At 43.5% G+C, this 26,819-nt stretch overlaps 2 protein-coding genes across 3 annotated transcripts in view; one reads left to right on the forward strand and one right to left on the reverse strand.

The window, feature by feature from the left end:
• The first annotated feature begins 34 nt into the window (after positions 1-34).
• Positions 35-4,479, forward strand: POLR1C (RNA polymerase I and III subunit C). Its single transcript, XM_004473078.5, has 9 exons — positions 35-148; positions 274-345; positions 2,333-2,440; positions 2,691-2,823; positions 3,095-3,214; positions 3,300-3,452; positions 3,604-3,753; positions 3,868-3,984; positions 4,116-4,479. The coding sequence occupies exons 1-9, from the start codon at positions 80-82 to the stop codon at positions 4,232-4,234; spliced, it is 1,041 nt and encodes a 346-aa protein (XP_004473135.1). The 5' UTR covers positions 35-79; the 3' UTR covers positions 4,235-4,479.
• Positions 4,480-4,985: 506 nt separating this feature from the next.
• The window catches only part of XPO5 (exportin 5), a 51,774-nt gene continuing 29,940 nt past the window's right edge, over positions 4,986-26,819 (reverse strand). For both annotated transcript variants that reach the window (XM_058306783.2, XM_071218470.1), the window contains exons 21-32: positions 22,521-22,621; positions 20,767-20,863; positions 20,160-20,296; positions 11,131-11,228; positions 10,517-10,563; positions 9,955-10,052; positions 9,110-9,172; positions 8,028-8,110; positions 7,491-7,598; positions 7,206-7,343; positions 6,834-6,998; positions 4,986-6,653 (exon numbers count right to left, since the gene is read on the reverse strand). In XM_058306783.2, coding sequence (XP_058162766.1) covers positions 6,516-6,653; positions 6,834-6,998; positions 7,206-7,343; positions 7,491-7,598; positions 8,028-8,110; positions 9,110-9,172; positions 9,955-10,052; positions 10,517-10,563; positions 11,131-11,228; positions 20,160-20,296; positions 20,767-20,863; positions 22,521-22,621 — 1,273 coding nt within the window. In that variant the 3' untranslated portion in view covers positions 4,986-6,515. The remainder of the gene's footprint in view (positions 6,654-6,833; positions 6,999-7,205; positions 7,344-7,490; positions 7,599-8,027; positions 8,111-9,109; positions 9,173-9,954; positions 10,053-10,516; positions 10,564-11,130; positions 11,229-20,159; positions 20,297-20,766; positions 20,864-22,520; positions 22,622-26,819) is intronic.

Raw genomic sequence — 26,819 nt, forward strand, 5'->3', positions numbered from 1 at the left:
GGTGGTGCGTTGCCCCGGAGACGGTGAGGCTACCACGCACGCGCCTGTTTGAGGCCTTAGTCACGTGGTAGGCTTGAAGATGGCGGCGTCTCGTGCTGTAGAAGAAATGCGCAACCGCGTGGTTCTGGGGGAGTTCGGGGTTCGCAACGTAAGTCTTGTGGCTTTGAGCTGGGGAAGGGGAAGGGAAGCGGAATAGGGATGAGCTGGGTTGAAGTGGGAATGGCTTTGGCCTCGCAGCGTCTTGGAGGACAGATTCGTGTCTCTTTGCTCTAGGTTCATACCACCGATTACCCCGGGAACTATTCTGGTTATGATGATGCCTGGGACCAGGACCGCTTCGAGAAGGTGAGGGAGGAGTGGGAGAAGTACTGGGAGGGAGAGGGATCTGGTTAGGAAGTGGGTGGGGCCGGAGGTGACCGGAGAGGATGTGAGGGCCCGACCGTGTGAGCTGAGCTTCGGAAGCTGCCCTTGGGGTTAGATCCTTTCATACAACGTTTCCATCCCAGAAATGTGCTAGGTGCTGCGTGTACAAGGCCGAATCTGGCATGGTTTCTGCTCTGTTCTGTGAACAAGAGGTTGGGGAAAAGCGCGCATAAAACAAATAACACTGTCATGCGGCAAACCGGTTGCTAGGGATAACCATAGGGTGGGGTGGGGGTAGGGCGTCCCATCCAAGCACTTCGTATGGATTTGGAATGGGGAAGAGGTAGGATAGAGTTTCTGAAGGAGATAACATCTGAATTCAGTTTTCAATAAGTAAGTAGAAGTTGTGAACATTGAAGAATGAGGACAGTCTAAGAATAGGAGCTAAATTATAGTGTGTCCCAGGAATGTTCAGGCAGTTCACTATTGCTAGGATGTAAGGTAAACCGGCGTGAGTGGTAGGCAAAATTGGAGTATGTCTTAGACAATGCAGGTAAGAGCTTTTGAAGGGTTTTTTACCAGACATTAGATTTGCAGCACTGATGGTTCAGAGGGAATAAATTTGAGCAGAACCATATGGGGCAGATCAATGGAAGAGCTGAAGATGAAGGTGTGAACTAAAATTGTGATCACAGAAGTAGGACAAAGGGGACCAGGCTAGAAGGTTAAATTGGTGATTGATTTGATAGGGGCCTTTGGGGAGAGGGCGTGTAAAATAACCTTCTAGCTTGAGGAACTACTTTGATGGTGGTGTCCTCTGATAGGAAGGAATAATGATGCATTCAGTTTTGTGCATGTGGAGAAGTCTGGTGGGCTAGTAGAACATGTGCTTGGAGGTGAGAAATAATTTTGGGAGTTGTCAATATACAGAGTGGATGAAACCGTGTGGTTGAGGGAACTGGGAGAGGCAAGAACCTGGGAAATAATAACATTTAAAAGGATTTGGGGGAAGTGGACTTGGCTCAGTGGATAGAGTGTCTGCCTACCACATGGGAAGTCCGCTGCTCAAACCACAGACCTCCTTGACTGGTGTGGAACTGGCCCGTGCGCAGTGCTAATGCGCGCAAGGAGTGCCCTGCCATAGAGGGGTGTCTCCCGTGTAGGGGAGCCCCACGTGCAAGGAGTGTGCCCTGTAAGGAGAGCCGCCCATGGGAAAAAGTGCAGCCTGCCCAAGGATGGTGCCATACACGGAGAGCTGACGCAGCAAGATGACACAACAAAAAGAAACACAGATTCCCGGTGCTGCTGATAAGGATAGAAGCAGTCACAGAACACAAAATGAAAACCGGGGGGGGGGGGGGGGGGGGGGGGATGGGAAGATAAATAAATAATAAATCTTTAAAAAAAATAAATAAAAGGGGTTGGGTAGAAAATAATAAACTTCGAAGGAATCATTAGAGAAGTAAAAGAACCAAAGTTTCAAAAAGGAGGGATTTTATCAACAATGGCAGATGCAGCAGAGTCTAGATAAGGCTTGAATGGTGTCAATTGGAATAAGCAGTGTGGAAATTCCCATTTCTTAATAGATTGTTTTCTATGAGATGGTCTCACTGGAAGCCAGAATGCAAAGGGTTTTTTTTAAAGGATTGAACCCAGACCCTTGTACATGGGAAGCAGATGCTCACCCACTCAAGCTACATCCACTCAACAGAGGGTTTTACATAGAAGATAAAAACAGGGAGAATTTCCAGGAAAGGATTGGGGAGAGAGGATCATCTAATGAGAGACATCTGGGCAAAGGGAGGTTCCTGGATAACAGAGGATGTTAATATGCTGAGGGAAAAAAACCAAACCAAACCAACCAAACAAACAAAAATTATGCTGAGGGAAATATCCAGAGGGGAGATGTAGAGAGACATTTACTACACAGATAGCAGGCATCAGATCAGTGTTTTTCCTGCTCCTCTAGAATTTCCGTGTAGATGTGGTACAGATGGATGAAAGCTCGCTGGAGTTTGACATGGTGGGAATTGACGCAGCCATTGCCAATGCTTTTCGACGCATTCTATTAGCTGAGGTATTGACAGATGCTTGGCATCCCTGGTGGCAACTGGGGGGTTGTGTGGGGAACCGTGCCGTCACCTCCCTTGTTGAATTTAAGTATTTCAAGCTGCACCCGCTCCTCCCGCTCCTTTTGTAGTTTTTCTGGGTGTTCCTTTTGCCCATTCCTAGTAAACTTATCAAGCATTCTTGATAAGTTATCTCCCTGTGGGAAGGCAGGGGGTGGTGGGAGTCTGTTGCAGATGGGTGATTGTTTCCTTGAGCAGGTACCAACCATGGCTGTAGAAAAGGTCCTGGTGTACAACAACACATCGATTGTTCAGGATGAGATCCTTGCCCACCGCCTGGGACTCATTCCCATTCATGCTGATCCCCGTCTTTTTGAATATCGGAACCAAGGTGAGCATCTGAGAAGATGAATTTTGGGAAAAGGGGAGTTAACTCTTCTATGAAGTTGGTTCTGTAATTATTTTGCCTGAGTTTAAATCCTAGGTGGACTACTGTGCGACCTTGGGCAAGTTATTTAATCTTTTAGTACATGAATAGTCTCATTTGTGAAATGAAAATAGTATCTCCTTTATAAGTTCATCAAGAGGATTGAGACATGCATTCAGCATAGTGTCTTACACACAAATGTTCACTAGTTCTCCTCCTCTTGGCGTTTGTGCAGGAGATGAGGAAGGCACAGAGATAGATACCTTGCAGTTTCGGCTGCAAGTCAGGTGCACTCGGAATCCCCATGCTGCCAAAGATTCCTCAGACCCCAATGAACTCTATGTGAACCATAAAGGTGAGTTTTCATAGGGTGAGGAAAAGGGTGGTACATGTTATTCGTAGGGACTGAAGTCTTCTGACATGCTTTTTTAAAATTCCAGTGTATACCAGGCACATGACATGGGTGCCTCTGGGAAACCAGGCTGACCTCTTCCCAGAGGGCACTATCCGACCTGTGCATGATGACATCCTCATTGCCCAGCTGCGGCCTGGCCAGGAGATTGACCTGCTCATGCACTGCGTCAAGGGCATTGGTGAGCACACCTATTGGGCTGCCCTAGACATGGTGAGGTAGTTCAAGTGCAAGTGGGTTAAAAAAAACTAAAGGGATGTGCTTTTACCTTCAGTGGCTTAGGAGAGTGAAGGAGGGTTTCCCACTGGCTCTCATTTTCCCCTTCCCTCCAGGCAAAGATCATGCCAAGTTTTCGCCTGTGGCTACAGCCAGTTACAGGCTTCTGCCTGACATCACCCTGCTTGAGCCTGTGGAAGGAGAGGCAGCTGAAGAGCTGAGCCAGTGCTTCTCACCTGGTGTCATTGAGGTGCAGGAAGTTCAAGGTATGGTATTTGGGATGCTGTTCAAGTCAGGACCTTAAGTGTGTTTCCTTTGAAGGTAGAAATAAAAGCTCCAGGCTCTAATAAAGTAGTTAGAACACGATTTGTTTTCATTAGGTAAAAAGGTGGCCAGAGTTGCCAGTCCCCGGCTGGATACCTTCAGCAGGGAAGTCTTCCGGCACGAGAAGCTGAAGAAGGTTGTTCGGCTGGCCCGTGTTCGGGATCATTATATATGTGAGTACCATGATCAAGAGAAGGAGATCAGGCATTCTTTGGTGCTGTAGCTTTCTTTCACAGTCCAGATGTGGAATTTAGTTTTAGAAAGGCAAGCCTTATCTGGGCTAAAGTGTCTCTTTGGTCCCCAGTCTCTGTAGAGTCAACGGGGGTGTTGCCTCCAGACGTGCTGGTAACTGAAGCCATCAAAGTACTGATGGGAAAGTGCCGGCGGTTCTTGGATGAACTAGACGCAGTTCAGATGGACTGAGGTTTGCACTGGACTTACTGGGATAACCTGGCTATTGATGTTGCTCAGAGGCAAGCTGGAGATTTTGGGTTCTGACCTGCCCTGACAGGACTGCTGTGCAGAGCCCAACGTGACTAGGGGTCCTGAGGTTTCTGGACCATTGCAGCTTTATTTCAAACAATACATTTTGTTAAATGTGCCATGAAATGTTACTTTTATGCCTTTGTAAGGCCTCTCGTATAAATAAACTTATTTCCAAACAGAAATCTTTTGTTAGATCACTTCTTAATTTTTGGTCCAGAATATCAGATCTCAGAATGCATTTGCCATCCATTGATACCTGGGCTCAAAGGTAACATTTGGAGGTCAGGGCTGAGCCCCTCTAGAAGATATTCAAGGGAGCCAGAATGCATCTACTACTACACCTATCCCCTGGATTATGGGGTAAGTTCCTGACAAACCAATTCTCAATGCTGTCGATACCTCTACGAGAGGAAAAACAGCTGCTCCCTTTGGACAGTAACTTGATGTGAGGCCTAGCAACCAGATGCTACATTCACTGTGAGAATGCTACACACTGCCTGGTCTAGGTGGGTAGGCTGGACAAGAATAGAATAGGTGACACCATTTCAGAGAGTTGAACAGGGCAGTTCCATTGGTCCCTAACAGTTGCTCTTGCCCAGCCCCCCCCCGGCAGAATGTTCCTGAGGAGCACATACCCTAAAGTATGTTACTGATTTCAAGACTGGCTTGAAAAAAGCAGATGGGGCCCTTTCTGTATGAAATTGAAATTTTTACTCACATGCAGATGTGCTTTAGAGTTAATGTTTCTACAAAAAGGTTCTATAAACAATAGAAAACTTCTAGCATGAAGTCACAGGATGTTAAAAATATTACAACACAATAAATACAACTATGCCCTCCACAGCCCCAACCACAGAGGAGTAGGCAGTTATCAAGTTTGGAGGGAACCATGCTTTGAGATTTCCTTCATAACTGACAGAAAGAAACCCAAAGCACCACCCATGAAGAGGGAGCAGGGGCAGCAGAGACCACAGGAGACCAAATCCTGCTTTCCCAGCTTTGCCTCTTCCCAACCCTTACACACTCTGCCTATGAACCTGCACCAGCTAGAAACTACAGCCTCTGTCCACTCTGGCTCCATTCAGTTCTTCCTCTGGTTCTCATTGAAACCCTCTTCAGCCGTTTGGATTGACAGGAGATCTTTGCTTTTGTGGGGAGCACAGGAACACACGTACTCTTGTTTCTGTAGGAATCAAGTTGGCCTTTATGACTAGGTCCCACATCCACTTTCCTCTGTGTGCAGGGCTTTCCAGTGACCTCTAGAATGGACTGGAGATTCAATACAGGTTATGTTGAGAAAGGTGTATTTTCTTTCTTTCCTTAGGGAAATGCCCCATTGGAGAAGTGACCAGGGACCTGAAAGACCATGAGATTTTTGAAGGCACCTGGACTCAGCTAGTCCTAGGAGAGGAGGCCAGTGGCTTTGTTAGCAGCTTGTCACAGATGTAGCATAGTTCTGGATTATCCTTGGATGCCAGTGGTGTCTTGTGACACTTGTAGGGTAATGTGGCTCTTGTGCCTGAGTGGACCCCAGGGCTGGGGAAACCACACTGAGGCATTGTTCATGAAGGGGCAAGATGTGTAAACTCTGAGGAGGAAGCTAGCAAGCACTGAAGACCCTGGCCCAGCTCTGGTCCCTGGAGGTACTACTCTTGGTACCATGCCCAGAGCTTAGCTGTAGCCTGTACTACAGATCCCATCACGTAACCAGATTCTTAATCAAAACAGATGAGGGAACTGGCAATCCCCCTGGAAGGTGGGGGAATGTTCCCTCCCAGCCCAGCAGCAAGAGGGCTCACTGGGACTTGCAATGGACCAGGAGAAACTCTGGCGCTAGTTGAGGTGAGCCCTTGCCACAAGCCCGGCTAGCCAGTCTTGGGTACAGCACCCATAGTACCATTCTGCACAGGTGCATGGCTACTTTGGGAAGAAGGGTTGCTCTGCTCTAGCTTCTCTATTGGAAAAGCCAAAAGTCCAAGTAGAATGGGAGACACCTGGGAGATCTAGATGGAAGGGTGCAAGCCCTAAGTCCCTTTCTTGATAGTTTCAGTACAATTACTTCTGGCCCTACAGGGGGCCCATTCTCCGTCTCCAGACCAGGATCTCTCCAGGCTGACAATGGTGGAAAGTGAGGTGGTAGTGGAGAGGGGCCTAGAGATTAGCTAAGAGGAAGAAGAGATGACAATAAAGGCTGAGGAAGGATGCCCAAAAGCTTGATTCACGGTTCAAAGATGGTGGCCAGACCACCCTCCTCGTTGTCCAGCACCTCTGTCTCCAGCATTGGCTTTGTTTTTTTGAAAAGTGAGGGGAGATTCTTAATGTGAACTTCTTTTCGGAACTGCTCTCCTAAGGGTTTCTGTGGAAAACAAATGAGAAAAAGCTAATACCAAGCCCTGAAGAGTAGGTTGTTTTAAAGATCATCCCACCCTAATGGTCAGTGACTACGGGTGGTTTCTTGTCTGTACTATCTGCAGGGCCTAAGGACCACAAGGGTGGTTGGAAACACCAGTGCAGGTGTGTACTGGGGATCACCTACCCCGATGCAACCAGCAATGAGGCGTTTGAATTGGTCCTTCCGGCGCTTGTCAGCCACTTTCTGCAGGGAGGGGTTCAAAAGCTTGCAGTCAAACTGGTCCAGAGAATCTTTCTGTATTTCAGGGATCTGCTCCATCACAGCTCTTACCTCCAGGTACCTGGGGCGCTGACAAGTGGAAATAAACCCACTCAGTAATGTAGATTTGAGCCCTGCCACTTTGCCCATTCCCTGTCACACCCATCTGAGGCAGCATCAGCAAAGTGGTAGATGCCCAGATTGAGGACAAGGCCCAAGTGATGGAAGCAGGCTGTAAGGATGAAGCCACAGCCACTGGGCCCCATGCCTCCTCCTGCTCTTTTCCCCTCCACTTACCAGTGCCTCATATATCTGGAAGGCCAGGTGGACCAGGGAAGCCATGCACCCGTCGTGTTGCCCGTGCGTCTGTAAGCCCTTCAGCACACTGGTGAAAAGCCACGTAACAGCATCTGTGAGCAGTGTCCCTGACAGTACCTGGGGAGACAACTGTGCTCAGGGCCAAAGATGGACTCTCCAAAGGCCCCAGGGACATACAGAACCCCAATTCTTCCAAATGAGTCAGTCAATCCTCAGGACCCAAATCTTGTTTTAGGGGTGGGGAGAAGGGGTGAAGAGCCATACTTGTTTGAGGAGAGGCCAGCAGAGCTGTGTGGTGGTCCTTTGGCAGGAGAGAGTGTCCTTCCAGGCAAGGGAATTGAAGGCTGTAATTAATAGCGCTGTACAAACATCCTGAACAAGGAAGGAAGGAGAATTACAATGGGGAAATAAGCGCCATCTTCCCTGACTATCCTTGAATTGACCTCTTCTATTTTTGTATACGAGGCAGTCAAAAAAGAAGAAAAAACCACCAATAGATAAGAACTATGTGTAGGAGGTGACAAAGCTTAGGGCCTGGGTGAAGCTACACACCAGAACGCAGCAGTTTACATCAGCACGCCTGTGCACTTGACTGAGAACTACTGCCCACACTAGCACGAGAGATGTTCCTTGGCCTTGATGTTCTCCTTTGTTTCTGGGGCTTTAGGAATTAAGACCTTATTTCACATAAAGAAGTTTTACCAAACAGTCTTCTGATGGCATCATAGAGTGAAGAAAGTAGACTCTGGCTCCCCAGGTGGACAAGGAAAAAGGCATCAATCCCCTGCCCCCTCCACCCACCTCGTGCTTCATCAGACATTTGCCCAGCTCCGTAAGCTCCGCCATGGCTGAGGGGGTTACCTCTGTGGCCATCATCTCTTCATCTGTAGGCAGAGAGCAGAGTGTTAGGCTCTATTCTTTCAGAACAGATAATACTTTGTTCTGAGAGAAGCCGAAAGCAAAGACAAGCTGAGTGTCCAAGGTTGACTGGTGCCAAGTAGCTCTAGGACTCTCTCGTGAAAGGGTGCAGAAGGCCCTGCCATAGAAGATCTTGTAGAGAGGTGCATCTAGCCATATGTTTAGGAAAGAGCAGTGGGAAATGGGATCTGTTGGGGAATAGCTTAAAAGCTACAAATGCTGAGGATCTTCCATGGAAAAAATAATGTGAGTGCCCACCACACTGAGCACTGATTTAGTAACAGGATAACACAGGAGGAGGATGAAGTCCCTTCCTTGATGGGAGTTCACATTACATTCTAGTCAGGGAGAAAAATGATAATACAAAGATAAAAACAGCATCAGGCAGTGGTAAGTGCTACGAAGAAAAATAAAGCAGAGAACGGGGAAACAAATTGAGAGATGAAGAATTATGTTTGTTTTTGCTTATTATTATTGAAATGAAAATGCGCTACTAAATGACTAAAGTGATGAATACACAACTATGTGATTATACCAAATACCAATGATTGCACACTTTGGATGGATTGTATGCTTTATTAATATTTATCAATAAAATTGATTTGTTAAAAAAATACACGAAATATTAAAAAAAAAATAAAGCAAAGGAAGAATATAGAATGGCTGGGATGGCTGTTTTTAGCAAAATAGTCATGGAATACCTCTGGGAGGAGATGACCTTTGAGCAGAGACCTGAATGAAGCAAGAGAAGAGGCCATGCACAGAGCTGGAAGGAAATCACTGGGCGTAGAGGAAAGGGCAAGTGCAAAGGCTTGAGGTGGGAGTCTGTTGGAAGAATGGAGCATAGATAGAGCTGGGTGTAAGACTAGGGAAAAAATTCCTACAGGAAGTGACCTGCTTACAGAAGGAACAATATGTAGGAGCCTAAGAGCAGCTCTAAGAGGCCAGGCACCAGGGTCACTTACCATCTCCATCTGCAGGAGGAGCAGTACTATGGTCAGCACCTCTCTTTGAAACACAGCAAACCGCTAAAGCAAGAAAGCAGGGTTACTGGGTGAAGGGGGTTACAGACTACCTCCAGACAACAGCCATCCCTCCTCCTGATCTTACACTGTTTTTGGGCAGGTAAAGAGGGGAGAAGGCAATAAACTGTCCATGTACAAAGTCAGCTTTAAGAATACAGAGGCCTTGATGGCCTTGACCAGACTCTGATCTGTCCATTTTTAGGTTTAATTAGTTGGGGAAAACTCACAGAAAAGTGTGAGAGTAAGTGACAAAGAGAGAATGCCTACTACATCCCTGGTCTACTTTGGATTCTAAACAAATGAAATGAACAAGTACCATTTCCTTCAACATTTCCAGAAGAAAAGATAAGAAAATTAACTTCCATATCCAAGAATTTGAAATTTTCCCTATTTAGAGAAAGCCAGGAAGTCATTCCCAACATTAATTCAAATTCCTCCTGCTATTTTACTTCATTTCTTCTTACCCTGGCTTTAGTATTAAGATACAATTCAGTTTACAATTCATAAAAAGAAACTGTTATGGAGCACTGGGAGGTGGCTGGTGGGCTTTTGTGCTTGGGGCCAGGTTACTGAATGAGATGGCAATAGGCCTTACGCACTCCACAGGGACCCACAACTAAGGGCTACCTAGTTTCTACCTAGCTGGTTATTTCTCATCAATCTGCCAGTATTGCTGCAAACATGAATCGATGCCTCAATTTAACCTTCGTGGGGTTGGCTGAGTGACCAGCTCTTTCTCTAGGAAGATTCTACTCTGCCACTACTGGTTCCCATTTGCCACTTACTGATCAGATCCATGACTTCTCGAGTTAACATCCTCACCAGATGCTCCTCCAGCATCTCTTGAGACTCTGGGTTGTCATCTGCAGTCTCATCTTCTCCACTGCAGAAGACCAGGGGGCCAAGTTCCATGGGAGTGCGGAAAGGGAAGGGCAAGGAAAGCAGTGACCGTAACGAGACCCTCTGGCCCACTTCCTTCTGCTGTCTTTGCAAATGTTGGGAATGGACAGCAATGATCCACTGAGGGACATCATTACCTTGTGACTATGTCCAGTTTGATACAGGGAACTGGATCAAAATCCTAAGTGGGTGAGGCTGTCTCAGCATCCTCCTAAGGCACATGAAGGTCCCCACCCCACGCCCTGCCCCCTGGCCCTCCCACCCATGCACCCATCCACAAAGACTTGATCACAGGGTTTGCCACCAGTCACAGCCTGCCCAGACAGGCAAGCTACCATCTAGGCTGAGGATGACTGTAACCTGCTACTGTTCTAGCCCCGGGGCAGCAGAATTCCTGACCCACCATCCCACCCACTCTATCCACACTGAGAATGGATGACTCCTTACCACAGCAGGCTCCTCTGGTTAATGACCTGCCATTTCTGGGAAAGCCTCTAGGAAAACAAACAAGGAAAAAAGTGCTAGAATTGAGAAAAAGGTTAGAACAGGAAATATCTAAGGTCCTCTTCATGATTAAAATTAGCCAAGGCCTAGCCACTGATTCCAGGTATCAGTGACACAGCCTAGACAGACCCTGCAAGGCTAAACCAACAAAACAAAGTTTCTGTAACCTTTCCAACATCCACGATGAGGGTAAGATACATTTGCTTGGGAATGATGAACATTTTAGAAATCCTGGGTCTTGCTGGACACACGTACTCCATCCAGCTCATCCCTCTGCCTAACTCCAGAATCAGGGAACTAGACCCTGGGGAAACACTGCCCTGGTCAGCTCTCCTCAGTTAACAGGAGGTTAGGAACAGAATCTAATCTGAAGGTGTGCTGTGGACAACTGAATCAGTTTAGGTCTTTGGGTGTTATTCAATCCAATCCAGTAAGGACAGTTCTGTGCAGCCATCCTGGGCAGGGCTAGGGAAACAACACCTCTGGGCTCATGAGCTCACGGGCTCATAAATGAATGCCTGCCATTCTTTACTATTCTTTTTGGACCAATCTCTTACCATGTGGAGGTAGGTGAAGAGAGGTCCGAGGATGGGAGACACTAGGGCTTCATAGTGCTCCGGGGGACAGAAGAGCACCAGAGGCTTCACAAAAACCCATGCCACAGGTTAAGGAAGTTTTAGCACATAAGCAAAGACCCCCCTCTTCCCCCAAAACACACCCGACAGGCTAGAAACCTGTGACCCCTGGGCAGAGTCAACTCCCAAAGGACTTCCAAATTGCCAAGAACATCCTGTGTAATAGGCAATCTCCCAGGCTCTACTCCTAAAATCATAAGCTGTATGGATACTCTATGCCATTATATGCTCAGCTTAACTGTCCTTTCTACTAGGCTGCACAGATATGGGCACTGCACTGCCCAAAAGCGGGGGGGAGAAAAGAGGAGGGTATCCTTGTAGGAAACTCTCCATCATTCCTCTTACAACATCAGGGAAGAAAGAGACTCTCACAAACACAGTCAGAAAAAAGGGTCTGGCAGAAAATAAAGTGTGAAAGTGCTTCTTCAAAGAGGAAGCACCTCCAGGGAAGACAGACTGGAATTGTGGCTGGTTTGGCTTTGGAATGCTGAGATTTCAGCCCCCACTAAGAGCTACTACCGGTTCAGATCTCAACAGATCTTCCAGAACTACCAAAGAAAAAGAGCTAGAGGACAGGCTTAAAGAGCCGAGAAAAAGATCTCAGGTTTAGGACACCAGGCAAAGGCTGGACACTACCCAGAGGAGAGGGTACAAAGAAGGGAAATCACAACTACAGAACTGAGAGGTGAAACCAGCGGCTACTGCCGCCGACACCCTCCCCTACACGAAAGACATTACTACAGACAAAGGGGGCTCTGGGGATCCACTGTCCCAGGAAAGGGGGAAGAGAGGGTCACAGCCTAAGGTGTACTCAGCTTTTGACCCACAAATTTGGTCTGCTGTGTCCCAGGCGCCCTTCCAGGCTGGGTGGGGCTGCGCCAGTGTTTGCTTTGGAGCAGGCAAGGGAATAAGGATATACAACCCTCCCAATCTCATCCTCTACTAACAGGGACTGATTGTTGAGGACCCAGCGGGGAATGGAAATATTTCTGATCCGGGAAAAGGGAGGAGGCTGCCAGAAAAAGCTGGAGGACTATCTCAGAGAAGTTTGAATTATAAGGCTCATAGCCTCCAGACAGGAAGCTCTATCACATTGATCCCATCCGTCTGTATTGCAACAAACACACTTTGATGAGGCAATGACTGAGCGCTGACAAAGAGCACCATCTACTGGTAGACAAAGGAAGTGCACGCAAGAGAATTAAAAATAAGTAGGAGAGGCTTTTCTGCGCCTCCATAGCCTCCCTCCCCAAGGCCCTACAACCTTGTAGAGCCTTGGTTGTGACTCTTCAACCAATTACTGGGTCCAGTGCCCAGTTCTGAGCAACTAGCAGGGACAATCCTTACAATGCAGGTTGAGCCAAGAATCAAAGAGCATTGGTAACACACAGCCTTCTGCCACTAAATCCTTATAAAAGAGAAAGAAATTGAGCATCTGAGTAAACTATATCCTAATCAGATGCCTACATATCAGCAAGAAATTACAAACCACACTAAGAAAATTGAAGACATGGCCCAAGAAAAGGAATATATCAAAGCCCCAGAAGAAATGAAGAATCTGAGAGAACTAATCAGTGAGACGTGCATAAATTTCCAAAATCAATTACGTTGAAAAACAGTATGTTCAAAGAAATAAATGACATCAAGAAGACACTGAGCAGGAAGCAGACATGGCTCAACTGATAGAGCATCCACCTACCATGTAGGCGGTCCAGGGTTCGAACCCAGGGCCTCCTGGCCCGTGTGGTGAGCTGGCCCATGCACAGTGCTGCTGCACGCAAGGAATGCCCTGCCATGCAGGGGTGTCCCCCATGTAGGGGAGCCCCATGTGCAAGGAGTGTGCCCAGCAAGGAGAGCCACTTCCGCGCAAAAAAAGTGCAGCCCGCCCAGGAGTGGTGTCGCACACATGGAGAGCTGAAGCAGCAAGATGACGCAACAAAAAGAGAGAGAGATTCCCAGTGCCACCAAGAATGCAAGCGGACATAGAAGAGCACACAGCGAATGGGCACAGAACAGACAATTGGTGGAGGGTGCGGGGGAAGAAATAAAAAAAATCTTAAAAAAAAAAAAAGACATTGAGTGAGTGCAAAGAAGAATTTGAAATCCTCGACAGAAAAGTAACAGAGGTCATGGGAATAAAACACACAATAGGCAAAATCAGAAACACATTTGAGGCATAAACAGCAGACTCAAAATGAAAGAAGGAAAAATAAGTGATACTGAAGACAGAACAGCTAAAATTGAAGAGAGGAAAGAATGGAAAAAATTGAGTAGGGGCTTAGAGAGTGGAATGACAACATGAAACACAACAATATACATGTCATGGGAGTTCAAGAAGAAGAGAAGGGAAAAGGGGCAGAAAGAGTATTTGAAGAAATCATACCTGAAAATTTCTCAACTCTCAAGAAAGAAATGAACTTACATGTCCAAGAAGCACACTGTACCCAATCAGAATAAATCTGAATAAACCTACTCCAAAACACATACTACTCAGAATGTCAAATGTCAAAGATAAAGAGAAAATTCTCAGAGCAAGGGAGAAGCAAACCATCAAGTACAAGGGACATCCAATACGACTTACCGCAGATTTCTCTTCAGAAACCATGGAGACAAGACAACAATGGTATGATACAATTAGGATACTGAAAGAGAAAAACTGCCAGCTGAGAATTCTTTATCCGACAAAATTGTCCTTCAAATATGAAGGTGAGTATAAAATATTCACAAATAAACAGAAACTAAGAGTTCACAAAAAAGCATCTACCTTTGCAGGAAATATTAAAGAAAGCCTTAGAATCTGAAAGAAAAGATAGGCAAGACAGACTTGGAAGAGAGTATAGAAGAAAGAATAGCAGAAAGGATAACCAAAATAGTAAAAAATAAATAAATAAATAAATAAACCAAAGAATAAAATGCAGGAAGTAAACAGTGCATTTACAGTAATACTGTTGAATGTGAATGGATTAAACTCCCCAATAAAAAGATACAGGCTGACAGAATGGATTAAAAAACATGAGCCATCCATATGCTGCTTACAGGAAATTCACCTTAGACCCAGGAATACAAACTGACTGAAAGTGAAAGGTTGGAAAAAGATATTCCATGCGAATAGTAACCAGAAAAGAGCAGGAGTAGCTATACTAATATCAGACAAAATAGACTTTTTTTTTTTTTTTTTTACAAAATAGACTTTAAATGCAAAAAAGTTATAAGAGATACAGAAGGCCATTATATATAAATAAAAGGGACAATCCGCCAGGAAGATATAACCCATAAATATTTATGTACCTAACCAGGGTGCCCCAAAATACATGAGACAAACTCTGGGAAAACTGAAGGAAGAAAGAGACATCTCTATAATAATTGCTGGAGACTTTGACACCCCACTCACATCATTAGATAGAACTAGACAGAAGAGCAACAAAGAAACAGAAATTGAACAATATGATAAATGAGTTAGACCTAACAGACAAATGCAGAACACTGAATCCAAACTCAGCGGGTTATACTTTCTTCTCAAGTGCCCATGGATCTTTCTCCAGGATAGACCACATATTGGGGCACAATGCAGCTCTCAATAAATATAAAAAGACTGAAATTATACAAAGTACCTCCTCACTTCATAATGGAATGAAACTGCAAATCAATAATAGACAGGAAAAAAGTAAATTTACAAATGTGTGGAGGCTGAACAACACACTCCTAAATAATCAGTGGGTCAAAGAAGAAATTGCAAATATAATCAGTAAATACATTGAGACAAATAAAAATGAGAACACAACACATCAAAACTTATGGGATCCAGCAAAGGCAAGTCTCGAGAGGGAAATTTGTAGCTTTAAATGCCTGTATTAGGGAAGCGGACTTGGCCCAGTGGTTAGGGCGTCCGTCTACCACATGGGAGGTCCACGGTTCAAACCCCAGGCCTCCTTGAGCCATGTGGAGCTGGCCCATGTGCAGTGCTGATGCACACAAGGAGTGCCGTGCCAGGCAGGGGTGCCCCCCGTGTAGGGGAGCCCCACGTGCAAGGAGTGCACCCTATAAGGAAAGCCGCCCAGCATGAAAGAAAAGTGCAGCCTGCCCAGGAATGGCACTGCACACACGGATAGCTGACACAGCAAGATGATGCAACAAAAAGAAACACAGATTCCCATGCTGCTGACAACAACAGAAGCAGACAAAAAAGAGCACGCTGGAAATGGACACAGAGAACAGACAACTGGGGCGGGTGGGGAGGGGAGAGGAAAAAAAGTTAAAAAAAAAGAGCCTATATAAAAAAAAAGAAGAAAGCACTAAACTCAAAGATTTAACTGAATAACTAGAGAAACTAGAAAAAGAAGAGCAAACCAATCCCAAAGCAAGCAAAGGAAAGAAAGAATAATGATTAGAGCAGAAATAAATGAAATTGAGAACCAAAAAACAATAGACAAAATCAACAAAATAAAGAGCTGGTTCTTTGAGAACATCAATAAAACCGACAAACTCCTAGCTAGACTAACAAAGAAAAAAAGAGAGGATTCAATTGAATACAATCAGAAATGAAAGGGAGGAAGTTACAACTGACCCCACAGAAATAGAAAGAATCATAAAAGGATATTATGAGGGAAGCGGATTTGGCTCAACTGATAAGAGCATCCGCCTACCACATGGGAAGTCCAGGGTTCAAACCCAAAGCCTCCTGACCCATGGTGAGCTGGCCCACGCGCAGGGCTGATGCATGCAAGGAGTGTTGTGCCATGCAGGGGTGTCCCCTGCGTAGGGGAGCCCCACATGTAAGGAATGCACCCTGTAAGAAGAGCCACTCCATGTGACAAAAGTGCAGCCTGCCTGGGAGTGGCACTGCACAAACGGAGAGCTGATGCAGCAAGATGATGCAACAAAAAGAGACACAGATTCCCAGTGCCACTGACAAGAATCCAAGCGGACACAGCAAATGCACACAGAGAGCAGACAATGGGGTGGGGGGGAGGAAGGGGAGAGAAACTAAAATAAATAAATAATTAAATCTTTAAAAATAAAAAAGGACATTATGAGAAACTGTATGCCAACAAACCAGACAACCTAGATGAAATAGACAAATTCCTAGAAATGCACAACCAACCTACACTGATGCCATAAGAAATACAAGAACTTAACAAACCAATCATATTTAAGGAGATTGAATCTGTCATCAAAAATGTCCCAGCATTAAAAAAAACAAAACAAAACAAAACAAAAAACCCAGTCCAGGAACAGATGGCTTCACAGGTGAATTCTACCAAGCATTTCAAAAGGAATTAATACCTATCCTACTTAAACTCTTCCAAAAAATTGAAGAGGGAAAATTACTCAACACATTTTATGACGCTAACATCACCCAAATACCAAACCCAGATAAAGATACTACAAGACAAGAAAATTATAGACCAATCTCTCTAATTAACATAGATGCAAAAATTCTCAATAAGGGCGGCGGACTTGGCCCAGTGGTTAGGGCATCCGTCTACCACATGGGAGGTCCGCGGTTCAAACCACGGGCCTCCTTGACCTGTGTGGAGCTGGCCCATGCGCAGAGCTAACACGCGCAAGGAGTGCCCTGCCACGCAGGGGTGTCCCCCGCATAGGGGAGCCCCATGCGCAAGGAGTGTGCCCCGTAAGGAGAGACGCCCAACGCGAAAGAAAGTGCAGCCTGCCCAGGAATGGTGCCTCCCACACGGAGAAATGACACAACAAGATGACGCAACGAAAAGAAACACAGATTCCCTTGCCACTGACAACAGAAGCGGACAAAGAAGACGCAGCAAATAGACACAGAGAACAGACAACCAGGGTGGGTAGGGGGGAAGGGGAGAGAAATAAATAAATAAATCTTAAAAACAAAAAAAAAGTGTGATCTGATAAAAAAAAAATCTCAATAAAACACTTGTAAATCAAATCCAACAGCATATCTATACATCATGACCAAGTGGGATTTATTCCCAGTATGCAAAGCTGGTTCAACATAAGGAAATCAATCAACATAATACACCACATTAACAAATGAAAGGAAAAACCCACATGATCATCTCAATCAACATAGAAAAGGCATTTGAAAAAATCCAGCATTCTTTTTTGATGAAAACACTTCAAAAGATAGGAAGAGGAGGAAAATTCCTCAATCTGATAACACACATATATGAAAAACCCACCGCCAACATCATACTCAATGGGGAAAGGTTGAAAGCGTTCCCTCTATGATCAGGAACAAGACGAGGATGCCCACTGTCACCATTGTTATTCAATATTGTACTAGAAGTTCTAGCTAGCGCAATTAGACAAGGAAAAATATATAGGCATCCAAATAGGAAAAGAGGAAGAAAAACACTGCAGATGACATGATCCTGTACTTAGAAAATCCTCAAGTATTCACAACAAAGCCATTTGAGCTAATAAATGAGTTCAGCAAAATGGCAGGATACAAGATAAACATGCAAAGATCACTGATGTTTTTGTATACTAGTACTGAACAATCTGAGGAGGAAATCAGGAAAAATTCCATTTTCAATAGCAACAAAAAGACTCAAATACCTAGGAATTAATTTAACCAAAGAAGTACAGAACCTATGTTCAGAAAACTACAAAACAATGAGAAAATAAATTTAAAAAGATGTAAACAAATGGGAAGACATTCTGTGTTCATGGATTAGAAGAATAAATATTATGAAGATGTCAATCTTATCCTGATTTACAGATTCAATGCAATACCAATCAATATCCCAACAGCTTACTTTACAGAATTAGAAAAGGCAATTACCAAATTCATTTGGAAGGGCAAGTGCACCATTCTGAAAAAGTAAAGCAACATGGGAGGAATTTCACTGCCTGACCTTGAAACATATTACAAAGCTACAGTGTTCAAAACAGTATGGTACTGGCATAAAGACAGACACATCGATCAATGGAATAGAATTGAGAACCCTGAAATAAACCCTCACTATATAGTCAATTGTTTTTTTGTTGTTTTTTTTTAAAGATTTATTTTTTTATTTCTCTCCCCTTCCCTGCTCCCCCCCCCCAATTGTCTGCTTTCTGTGTCCATTCGCTGTGTGTTCTTCTGTGTCCACTTGTATTCTTGTCAGCGGCACCCAGAATCTGTGTCTCTTTTTGTTGTGTCATCTTGCTGTGTCAGCTCTCCGTGTGTGCAGTGCCATTCCTGGGCAGGTTGCACTTTTTTCGTGTTGGACAGCTCTCCTTACAGGGCATACACCTTGTGTGTGGGGCTCTCCTATGCGGGGACATCCCTGCGTGGCATGGCACTCCTTGCGCGCATCAGCACTGCACGTGGGCCAGCTTATCACATGGGTCAAGAGGCCCTGGGTTTGAACCTTGGACCTACCAGTGGTAGGTGGATGCCCTATCCATTGGGCCAAATCTGCTTCCCATCAATTGGTTTTTGACAAAACTACCAAATTATTATTAAAAGGACAAAACAGTCTCTTCAAAAAATGGTGCTGGGAGAACTGCATATCTATAACCAAAGGAATAAAAAAGGACCCCTATCGAATTCTCTAAACAAGAATCAATTCAAAATAGATCAAAGATCTAAATATAAGAGCCAGGACCACAAAACTACTAGAAGAAAATGTACGGAAACATCTTCAAGACTTTGTAGATGATGGTGGCTTCTTGGACCTTATACCCAAAGCACATGCAACAAAAGAGGAAAAATAGATAAATGTGACCTTCTCAAAATGAAACTTTTGCACCTCATAGGACTTTGTCAAAAGGGTGAAAAGGCAGCCAACTGAATGGGAGAAAATATTTGGAAATCACATATCCAATAAAGGCTTAATATCCAGGATTTATAAAGAGATGTTACAACTCAACAATAAAAAGACAAAGGACCCAATTTAAGAATGGTCAAAAGACTTGTGTAGACATTTGTCCAAAGAAGAAATACAAGTGGCAAAAAAAAAAAATACATGAAGAAATGCTCAACATCACTAATGATTAGGGAAATGCAAATCAAAACTACAATGAGATATCATTTCACATCTACCAGAATGGCCATTATTAAAAAGACAGAGTTACAAGTGTTGGAGAGGATGTGGAGAGACAGGAACACTTACTATTGGTGGGAATGCAGAATGGTACAGCCACTGTGGAGGACTGTTCGGCAGTTCCTAAAGTTGAATATAGACTTTCCATGTGACCCTATAATACCAATACTGGGAAGATCTAAAAGCAGTGACACAAATAGACATCTGCACAACAATGTTCATAGTGGCATTATTCACAATTGCCAAAAGTTGGAAACAACCCAGGTATCCATCACCAGATGAATGGATAAACTGTGGTGTTTTCACATGATGGAATATTATGCAGCTGTAAGAAGAAATAAAATCATAAAGTATATGATAACATGGATGAACCTGGAGGACATTATGTTGAATGAAGTGAGCCAGACATAAAAGGACAAATACTGTATGACTACATTTCCATGAACGAAATATACTGTGTAACATATTGTATGATTCAAAAAAATTTTATAGGTATCCAGTACCAAAAAAAAAAAAAAAAAAAAAAAAAAAAGAAGAAGCACCTGAGTAAATACAGAAAAGGAATAAATGCTTCATCTTTCTTATTTCTGACAAATGAGATGGTAAAGATTTACCCCAATGGAAGAGCTTATAATAGAGCTTTTAAGACCCCCCTGGATAGCCTTCATGATTTTCCTAAATATTTCTATCTTCCTGTCCTTTTCATGTTATTGTACATTTAGAAAACTAATTCCATCTCTTCCATGGCTCTGCGTCCCTTTGGTTCCTGTGAACTGTTCCTGCCTCTAATCTTCTGGCATTCTAGTGTATCTAGGGTGTTTTTGTTTTTTTTTAGGAGGTATCGGGGATTGAACCTGGGACCTTGAACATGGGAAGCAGGTGCTCAACCACTGAGCTACACCCACTCCCCTCTAGGGTCTTTTGAAAGGATATGAAGCATGGGTCTGAGTCGGTAATCAGGAATATTGTTCAGGTTGACAAAGGCTGAGCTGAGAAGCTGGGTGGCGAGGTCCTCCACAGTGTAGAAATCTTGTTGCATGGAAGGGCCCGCCTTCCCTAGGATATTAAAACTGTAAGGAAAAATCATTGGCAATGACAAGTCCAACATCTATTATTGTCAGTCCTGACTGACTAGGAAATTTCATGTCTAATCTAAAATGAGGCATCTCAGCTAGAAAAGCAACTTTATATAGAGAAACTAAAAGAGGGCTTGTGCTTAATAGGTGTATTTCAAACATATGGACTTTATCAAAACTGAAAATTCTCATCATTTTATGAACTGGCAACATATTCAAGGTAGGCATGAAACATCAAGCTATGGCTAGGACTGTGAAGCTTATACAACAATTATAAAATAGCCAATGCAGGAAAGCAGCCTGTTCATTTTGATTTGACATCAGAATCATTAGTTTCCTCTCAAATCCTTGCCTCATGCTATCTATACACTAGAATTCTAGATTAAAAGTCCAGCTCTTGGCCATTCCTATGCACCGCATATCTAGAAGAGACTATGGAGAGGTAGTATTGGTTCCTTCCTTACCAGTTTTCGTAGAGGTTGCAGAAGAACCGCTGCATTCTTTCCAAGACTGATTTGTAGACAGGAGAGTCATTGAGTTCCAAGAGAGGCTGAGGTAATCCTACAGAGAAAGATGGGTCACAAACATGCTACTCTGCTATCAGGAGCCTCAACTTGCTAACAACACACTGTAGCAGGCATATGTGGTATGGGGAGCAGCTAGAAATGCAAAGCAGCTGGCCACTTCTTGGCGGGGTATGGCTCCAACAGCTTTCCCAAAGGTGTTCTGTTGCATTCTCTTGGTAGGGAGAAAGGTGAGGGCTATTTGAGTACCAAGGACTTTAAACTGGAAACGAATGCTGCAACTTTTACCTGGGTTTCTACCAAAATGCAGTGACAGCTCAAAATATCTCCATAAAGCACCAGGGATGACCTCCCCACCTCTGCATTTTAAAGTTGTAGAACCCCTTTTTCAAATAATTTTAGGCAAACGCCCAAGCTGTTTAACAGAGCAACCTGAAACCACCTTAGCACAGTATGAAAACAACTGCCTTAAAAGACCTATACTTCTGAATATAATCTGAGGCAGTTTTATATTTCAAGTCTTGCTCATAGTTGGAAGCTGTCAGGGAATTGTTTGCCCATTCTATTAATTCTGGTTGGTCCTATATTTAGTGGCTGAATGGGATTAACTGAATGGCATGGGGAGGGTGGGGCAGTAGAGCAACACCTACTCTTTATATTAATGGCAAGACTCCTTGGAAGTTCTATTCCTAATGGTGTCTGCATCACGGGCCTTAAGTGCAGTGGAGCCAGAGGCCCAGGACCATCTATCTAGGCCAGGACAGATAGAAACAAGCTCTGGAAAGGTAAACACCCTTAACAGCTGAGCAGTGCTCGCTGGGTGGGCTGACCAAAGCAAGGCGAGGCAGAGTTATGGCTGGGAACAAAGGCACTGTATGGGCTGTGATGATAGGCCTGCCTGAAACTTCAGAGGTGGGTACAAGGTTTAGACAAGGCAGGATGTCTCTAGTTCAATCTTCTAACCATATCCAACTTTTCTCGGTGTTCCAGCCACATGAATCACCCCTCTCTCCTCCCTGAACTATCAAGCTCTTTCCTGCCTGTCTCATGATCTCGTACCCGCCATTCGGCCTGCCAATAATGCCCAGCATCTTCTTTTGCTCCCTAACCTTCTCTTCCTTCAAGTCTCCGCTGGGAGGCCACCTTCCCTCCAAGACTAAATTAAGTCTCCCCAATAAGCACTCTCACAGAGCCCTATTATTTTCCTTCATGACATGTGTCACAACTGTGATTGCACAGTTATTTGTATGTTTATTTGTTAACGGGAAAAAATGCCTGAAAGCAACATTCTAATCAATATTGTGATAGGGAATCTATTCCTTCAAAATTTTTGATAATATATATTTTACTGATTAAAGCTATTTAAGCTTTATTATTGCAGTACTTTTATCCTTCAAAAAGCCATAGTTTATTAACAATCTAAGAGCTGTAGTATTCATCACTAACTCCTAGTTAAAATGAAGGAAGGGTTAAAAGGAAAAAGAGAAACAGCCTCTGAAGACCTTTTCTGATGCTAAGATAATGAAGTAAATGCACTGGTTCCTGGAGAGTCTGTGAGAACTCTACATGAGAACTTGTGAATAGCTAGTGAAGGGAGTACCAGATTAGGAGGCAAAGACAAAGTACACTGAAGTCACTCAGGCAGCCCATGAGGGATAAGGAGAACTTAGGAGAAGAACGGTGACATTTCTTACCTAATATAGCAGATTTTTCCGCTTCAAGCATATCCAGAGCCTTAGTAAAAGGCTCTGCCATTTTGGATAACATTTCAGGTGCATATAAAGTATTGTGGGTTCTGAAACAAACAAGGTTGCCATGTGAGCTTTTCCTAGTCCATTGAGGGAGAAGGGTGAGTTTCACCTTACAATTCAGAGAACCAAACTCCAGTATCACCCTACCACATAGAGCTCCCTCCTTCCAGCAGGGTTAGGAAATAAGCATAAACAATGGAATGTTTCCCTAGAAAAGGGAATAGACTTGAAGCTACTAATACTATATACAATACCTAAAAGCAATCAACCAAAGACAGAAATCCTGAAGACAGCAGGACACTTAACACAGTGTAAAACTAGAAAGCAAAATTCTTTTAAACATGAGATGATATTGGCACTCCTAGGAGATTCCTGACAATCAGTGATATAGGATGAAATGTCAGACACATTGTAGATTCACAGGCAGGCACAGAATCTTGATTTTAGGGTGGACCAAGTCCTCTCTAATCCCCATATAATTCAATTTCTGAGAGATAACAACTCACAGGACAGCCACAATATCACTTCATGTATTTTACCACCCTGATTTTCAATTTCCCATTTTGTTCTCATAGATTTCCTTTTCCTTTCCTTCTTACAATTTCAGTTATGCCTTCAAACACATTTCTGTGTTATTTTATCCAATATCTTCCTAACTGCCAGAATTGGAACTATTCCAATATTCTATATACTTTTCAAAACTGCAATTCACCGTCTTTTTATCTTTTTAGTTTCTGAATTAAGTTTCCCTTGGTTGTTTGAGAAGATGCCTAATACCATGAAATGACCTCTGATAAAATCAGTTCTTCCCAAGAAGAAATCCATAAAATCTTTAGTTCAAAAAGGAGCAGACCAGCCATCTGTTCCTACTTGTGAATTAAACTTGTGAGATATAATTTAAAAAACCAGCAGGTTTAATGTCTCAATACGGCAGACACCCTGATGCTGCCGGTCTCCTCCCTTCCTCCTGAAGAAGGTGGTGCGGTGGTGCTGCACTGCTCCTCACAAGCGGCAGCAGGGAGACTTGGCGTGCACACGGCTCTGAGAGCTCTGATTTCACAGTCGGTTTTTACAAGCAGGGACATCTACAACCCCTAGTAGTATTCAGGCTCTTGAAAATATCACCTTGCCTGACACACTCACAAGTCAGAACTCTGCTTTCACATTAAGTGGGATGAGGTATTACTTCACGAAGAAAAAACCAATTGGGCAATGAAAGTTTTCAGTTTTGTATGACCTGCACGTTTTTTAAATATTCTTAGCATTACCAGCTAAGAGTGGCTAAACTAGGCTAAACAAGGCCTCATATATATAAAGGTTTCAATGAAAGATACATAATTAATACCGTGCCACATCTTTCAGGAAAGAAGACTTTTCTCTATTTAAAAAAAAAAAAAAGTAATTTAAAACTCACAGGTCCAATACACAACTGGTGGGAGGGTAAATTAGTACTTCTTTAGAAAACGGTTTGGTTCTATTTATGAAAACTGAAAGTATGTATATCCTATAAACCAGGAATTCTATTCTTAGGTGAATACCCAACATAAATTATATACCTGTGATCACCAGAAGATATTTACCAGAATGTTATCAGCAGCATTACTTGTAGTAGTAAAGCAGCAGAAACCACCTAAATGTCCATCAACTCCACATAGATAACTATGTTATGGTATAGTCACACAATGGAATACCATACGGGCAATGAGACTATTAAAAAAACACAACTACATGCAATAACATGGGTAAATCTCACAAACATAAATTGAACAAAAGAAGCCAGATGCCAAGGAGTACATATTTTTGACCCATTTATGTAATGCTCAAAAAAAAAAAAAAAGCTAGGGAAAATTAATCTAAGATGTTGAAAGTCAGAATAGTGCTTAGTCTTGGGGGGCCAGAGGAAAGGTGTTGGGTAAGGTGGTTTCTTGATCGGGACAGTGCTTATGTGAGTGTGTCCACTTTGTGAAAATACTTTTACATGTATAATTTGTGTTCTTTTCTGTGTGTATGTTACACTTCAAGATAAAATTTCCTAATAACAAAATAAAACTCCAGTAGCTTCAGTTGCACACTATTCAAGGAGTCTAACTGCCCAATAACCATAGGCGATATTTTTCAAAATATCTTTTGATTGATTTTGGAATTTTTAACAGCAATGAACTCTTAGAAAAACATCAAGACGATAACCATACTGCTGCTTTGTGGCCTCCTCACCTAAGCATGGATGATACCTGTTTCCAGGGCTGGGTTCTCACTACAGGGACCCTGGCCACAAGCCTAACAAGAGAGGAAATCCTGACCAAGGAGTCTCCGGCCATACAAATTTATTTTCACATTTCTCTAAGCTATAGAAGAACCTTTTGGATTTAAAAACATGAGTATGGCAGGAAAATAGCTAAAGAAGAGGCAGAAACAGTCTGGGGAAAAATGTTCTAGGATTTAGGATACAGGGGAAGGCTGGACTCCACCCAGAAGGGAGAGGGAGCAAAGGAAAAGAATCACGACAAAAGGACTGTGAGTGGGCCGCCACTGGTGCCCTTTCCCCACCCTATGAGCATATACTATTGAATTCCACTGGTCAGTGGCTACAGACAGAGAGAGGGATGCAGCCTAAGGCTGATTCAACTTTCGGGAGGGGCCACCCATTGTTTGCCCTGGGAGCAAGCACAGGAAGCACGGGACTAGAGATCCCACCCTCTCAATCACCCTCCCTACTAACAAGGATTGCCTATTGAGGACACAGAGGGGAATCAAATTATTTTCAACTCAGGAAAAGGGAGAGGGGCTGGAGAAATTTTGGGAAAGTCTGAATTGTGAGGCTCTCAATAGCCTCCATCCAGGTAGGCTCCTGTCACACTGCTGCAGTTGGTGTCTCAGTGAACACACTTCCACCACAGCCTTCAACTGAGAGTGCTGCTGAAGATCACCATCTGCTGGCGGGTCAAGAAGTGCATGTGAGCAAATTAAAAGTAAGTAAGAGAAGCTTTTTCTGGGCCTTGGAAGCATGTCTGCAGTCCTACTGGGTCCATGGCCCAGATTTGAGCAAATAACAGGGACAATCTTAAAGACACAGAACAGGTTGAACCAAGAACCAAACAATGGCAGTAAAACAGAGCCTCCTGCCACTACAAGAGAGAAAGTAAGCATCAGAGTAAACTACCCATCATAATCAGATGCCTAGGCATCAGCAAAAAATTACAAGTCATACTAAGAAAACGGAAGAAATAGACCAAGCAAAGGAAAATATCAAAGCCCCAGAAAAGACACAGGATCTGAGACAACTAATCAACGAGATTCATACAAATTTCCAAAATCAAACTGATGAGTTGAAAGACTGTAAGGCTAAAGATATAAAGGACATCAAGAAGACACTAACAAGCACAAAGAAAGATCTGAAAACCTGCATAGAAAAATAACATAGCTCATGAAAATGAAAGACACAATAGGCTGATAAAAAACACGAGAGGCATACATCAGCAGATTTGAAATGACAGAAGAAAGAATAAGTGATACAGAAAACAGAACAGCTGAAATTGAAGAGAGAACAGAGAGAGAAAAGACTAGAAAAAGCTGAGCAGGGCTCAGGGAGTTGAATGATAACACAAAGTACAACAATGTAAGTGTCATGGGAGTTCAAGAAGGAGAAGAGAAGGGAAAAGGGAAACAGAGTATTTGAGGAAATACTGGTTGAAAATTTCCCAACTCTCATTAAAGAAATGAATTTACATGCCTAAGTAGAGCAGCATAACCCAATCAGAATAAGTTCAAATAGAACTACTCCAAGATACATACTACTCGAATGTCAAACATCAAAGATAAAGAGAAAATTCTGAGAACAGCATAGAAGAAGCAAATGATCACATACACAGGACACCCAGTAAGACTTAGTGCAGATTTCCCAATAGAAACCATGGAGGTGAGAAGACAGTGGTACAATATAATTAGGATACTGAAAGAGAAAAATTGCCAGCAAGAATTTATCCACCAAAATTACCCCTCAAATATGAAGGTGAGTTTAAAATATTCACAAATAAACAGAAACGAAGAGTTGATAAAAAAGAACCTGGCTTTGCAGGAAGTATTTAAGGGAGCCTTTTGCCACGTGACCCTGCAATACTACTACTGGGTATATACCCAGAAGAACTAAAAGCAGTGACACGAACAGACATCTGCATACCATTGTTCACAGCAGCATTATTCACGATTGGCAAAAGTTGGAAACAAACCAGGTGTCCATCAACT

This window comes from Dasypus novemcinctus, chromosome 11 (genome assembly GCF_030445035.2).
Source record: "Dasypus novemcinctus isolate mDasNov1 chromosome 11, mDasNov1.1.hap2, whole genome shotgun sequence".
NCBI lineage: Eukaryota > Metazoa > Chordata > Mammalia > Cingulata > Dasypodidae > Dasypus > Dasypus novemcinctus.

Coding starts and splice junctions, on each gene's coding strand:
- POLR1C (XM_004473078.5), top strand. CDS start 80: ATGGCGGCGTCTCGTGCTGTAGAAGAAATGCGCAACCGCGTGGTTCTG. Junction 3,453..3,603: donor GCACTGCGTCAAGGGCATTG/GTGAGCACACCT, acceptor CCTTCCCTCCAG/GCAAAGATCATGCCAAGTTT. Junction 3,754..3,867: donor TGAGGTGCAGGAAGTTCAAG/GTATGGTATTTG, acceptor TGTTTTCATTAG/GTAAAAAGGTGGCCAGAGTT.